Raw genomic sequence first — 3,051 nt, 5'->3', positions numbered from 1 at the left:
TCTTCTTCTTCTTCTTCTTCTTCTTCTTCTTCTTCTTCTTCTTCTTCTTCTTCTTTTTGTGGTGGGGGTGGTTTGAGACAGGGTTTCTCTATGTAGCTTTGGAGCCTGTCCTGGAGCTCACTCTGTAGATCAGGCTGGCCTCAAACTCACAGAGATCTGCCTGCTGGGATTAAAGGCATGCACCACCACCACCCAGCCTACATTTCTTATGACACTGAAGATTATGGAGTTAGCTATTGATTAATCTTCCTGGATGTGACTCTTTTCACCTTCACCTATTGTAAACTCTTAGCAAGCCTTGCTGTGTATCTCCCTAGAATAGGCAGGAAATAGACACAAACCCCCTAACATTCAACACTAATCTCTACACTTGTGCTCAACCACTCAGAACGACTAGCGACCGCTGTCAGTTCACCCAGGGGAAAGCCTCTGAGTGGAAAGACTCGGCGTTGTGTTCCAGAAGCGAAGCTGAAGTCAAAGGAACTGCTCTCTCTCTCTCCAATGATCACCGGACCGATGAAGGAGAGGGGCTCAGGAGACCGTGGCTCAGCCAAGGAGGGAACACAGAAGCCAAGGTCAGGAGACACAGGACCCATTGTGTTCTGGAGCCAGTCTAAGAGGGAAAAGGTTTGGATTCCAGAGCCTCTTGAGTTCAAGCTAGAGTGGAGCCAGCACAGACCTGGAACACAGAGACAGTAGCCCTGGCTTTGTGGGTTCACAGGGATAGTGAAGTCTCTTTAGTTATGCAAGACATCTTCCGTATGCCTAGCACATCGATAAGTGGTACTTTTGGTATCTAACCTCCATAAATGTTAGTTGCTTTACTAATAATAAAAGTGTGAGCCCAGCATAGAGGCACACACTGTCATCCTGGAACTTGGAAGGTAAATGCAGAAGGATTAGAAGTTCAAGATTACCCTCAACTCCATAGGGAGCTCGGGGCCAGCCTGGGCTACATGTGAACTTCTTCCTCTGTGTCTCTCCTGATACCTTCTTTCTCTTTATGCACATATGAATGTACATACCTTCTCCTATGTGTGTATAGTAAAATACATACAAAGGGGGTGACCAGCCGAATGTGGTGGTGCACATGAGTTTCCTAGTGAGTTTAAACTATAACTCGATCTGCCAAATGCTAGTTACTTTTTTTCTTCTTTGCATTGAGACAAAATCTCCTTCACAGCCCAGGCAGATCTCAACTCATCTTCCTCCTGCCTCAGCTTCCTGAGTGCTATGATTGCATACATGTGTCACCATGCTAACTGAGGAACAAGTTCTTAGACATAGCAAACACCCAAGGCCCTGCCACTAAACTGTATCTTCATACTGAACAAGCAAGACTTATACTCCATTCTATTTCTTAGTCCCTTGATCTTTCTCTTATGTAAACCAATTAAAGATCGGGTAACTCCGAGGCAGGGTGCTAGTCAGAGGAGCCTCGTAGAGAATAACAATAGGCATTTTCTACAATCTACCTCTTAAATTTTTTAGATTTTTTCATGTATAGGATTAAAGGTCTCAATACAATTTTTAAAATTATGTGTTTTATAATCTAAACCAGCATTTTAAATGTTCTGATGTTTGTTTTTTGTTTTGGTTTGTTTTGTTTTGAGACAGGATCTCTCTACATAGCCCTGACTGTCCTGGAACTCAGTATGTAGGCCAGGCTGGCCTATAACTCACAGGATTCTGTCTGCCTCTGCTTCCTGAGTGCTGGGATTAGTCATGTGCCACCATGTTTTGCCCTAGAACATTTTAATTCTCAACAGCTGAGTGATAGTTCAATAATAAATATTGTAGACTAGTTATTGTGAAATCCTTCTGAGAACACCTTCAGAGGATGGCAGAGGTACTTCGAAATCAGATTTTCTCCAAAGGGACAGATGACATGTTTTCCTTTCTTAAAATCAGTGTCTAATACATCCCAGGATGAGTTTTGAACACCTGATCCTTCTGCCCCACCTCCCAAGTGCCAGGAGTCCTGGAATTACAGGTGTGCACCACCATACCCTTTTGGTGCTGAAATGGAACCTAGGAATTCATGAATGCTATGCAAGTACTCTACCAACTGAGCCACATTGCCAGCCCAAGGACATGCATTATTATTGGAAGGAACTAGAACTTAGGTCTTGCGTGCTCATGACAACTCCCCAGCACCATTCTCTGTCTCCGCCCCACTTCCCTTGTATCTAGAAACAGGGTGAAGAGAAACTCCAGAGGGTGGGGTCTCAAGTTAACAAACTGAGGGTGATGCTGGGTGGGGGAGATCAGTGGAGATGATTTGGAGGGAACTAGATTGGAAGCCAGGCAAGGTGTCTCTAGCGTGATAAGCAGTCAAGAGCGGGAATTTGGGACAGAAATAACCACACTGTTATCTTGCAAGCCTGACTTAGGGTCCCTCTGTCTATAGAAAAGTTTAGCTTTATTACCAGAATGTGAGAGTTTTGCATTCTACCTATAAGGCCAGCTCTTTTAAACAAAAGCTGCCTTATTTTAGAGATATGTACATATGTACACAAACCCTCCCTCTGGGCTCAAACTCTTGGCAGAATGGGCAAATACCAGTCTTGAGTCACCTGTTTGTCCCCATAACATGATCTTGAAGGAGGCTTGACCCCTGTCATCTCCATAAGTGTCTCACTGCAGTGTGTGGGGACAGCTTCCTGGGGTGAGGGACAGTGACTGCTGTGACTTACTTAAAACGGCACCATAGTCATTCTAGAATTCTTGCCATTGCCACTCACCCAATGCCCAGTGCTAGGAGGCTGGGGGAGGAGGAGTGTGGAAAGTGCAAGGTCATCCTGTACTAAGTGAGGCCTGTTTAAAATCAAAAAGGAAAAGCCCTGACATTATGTAGTTTTCAGGTGTTTTTTGTTGTTGTTGTAGTTTATTTGTTTTTTTGTTTATGTTCGGTTTTTCGAGACAGGATTTCTTTCTGTACCCCTGACTGTCCTGGAACTCTTTCTGTAGATCAGGATGGCCTCTAACTCACAGAGATCCACCTGCCTCTACTTCCCAAGTGCTGGAGTTAAAGACATGTGCCACCACCAC

The 3,051-nt window shown here is 44.5% G+C and overlaps 1 protein-coding gene across 1 annotated transcript in view; it reads right to left on the bottom strand.

Moving 5' to 3' along the window:
• Positions 1-596, bottom strand: part of Hemgn (hemogen) — an 11,697-nt gene extending 11,101 nt beyond the window's left edge. Inside the window, exon 1 of the mRNA XM_050155903.1 lies at positions 416-596. Coding sequence (XP_050011860.1) covers positions 416-596 — 181 coding nt within the window. The remainder of the gene's footprint in view (positions 1-415) is intronic.
• Positions 597-3,051: the final 2,455 nt, after the last annotated feature.

Source organism: Alexandromys fortis, unplaced genomic scaffold (genome assembly GCF_014885135.2).
Source record: "Alexandromys fortis isolate MF-2015 unplaced genomic scaffold, M_Fortis_MF-2015_v1.1 scaffold_92, whole genome shotgun sequence".
Classification (NCBI taxonomy): Eukaryota; Metazoa; Chordata; class Mammalia; order Rodentia; family Cricetidae; genus Alexandromys; species Alexandromys fortis.
The sequence above is the reverse complement of the archived record's forward strand: the minus strand, read 5'-3'. Positions and strand labels throughout refer to the sequence as shown.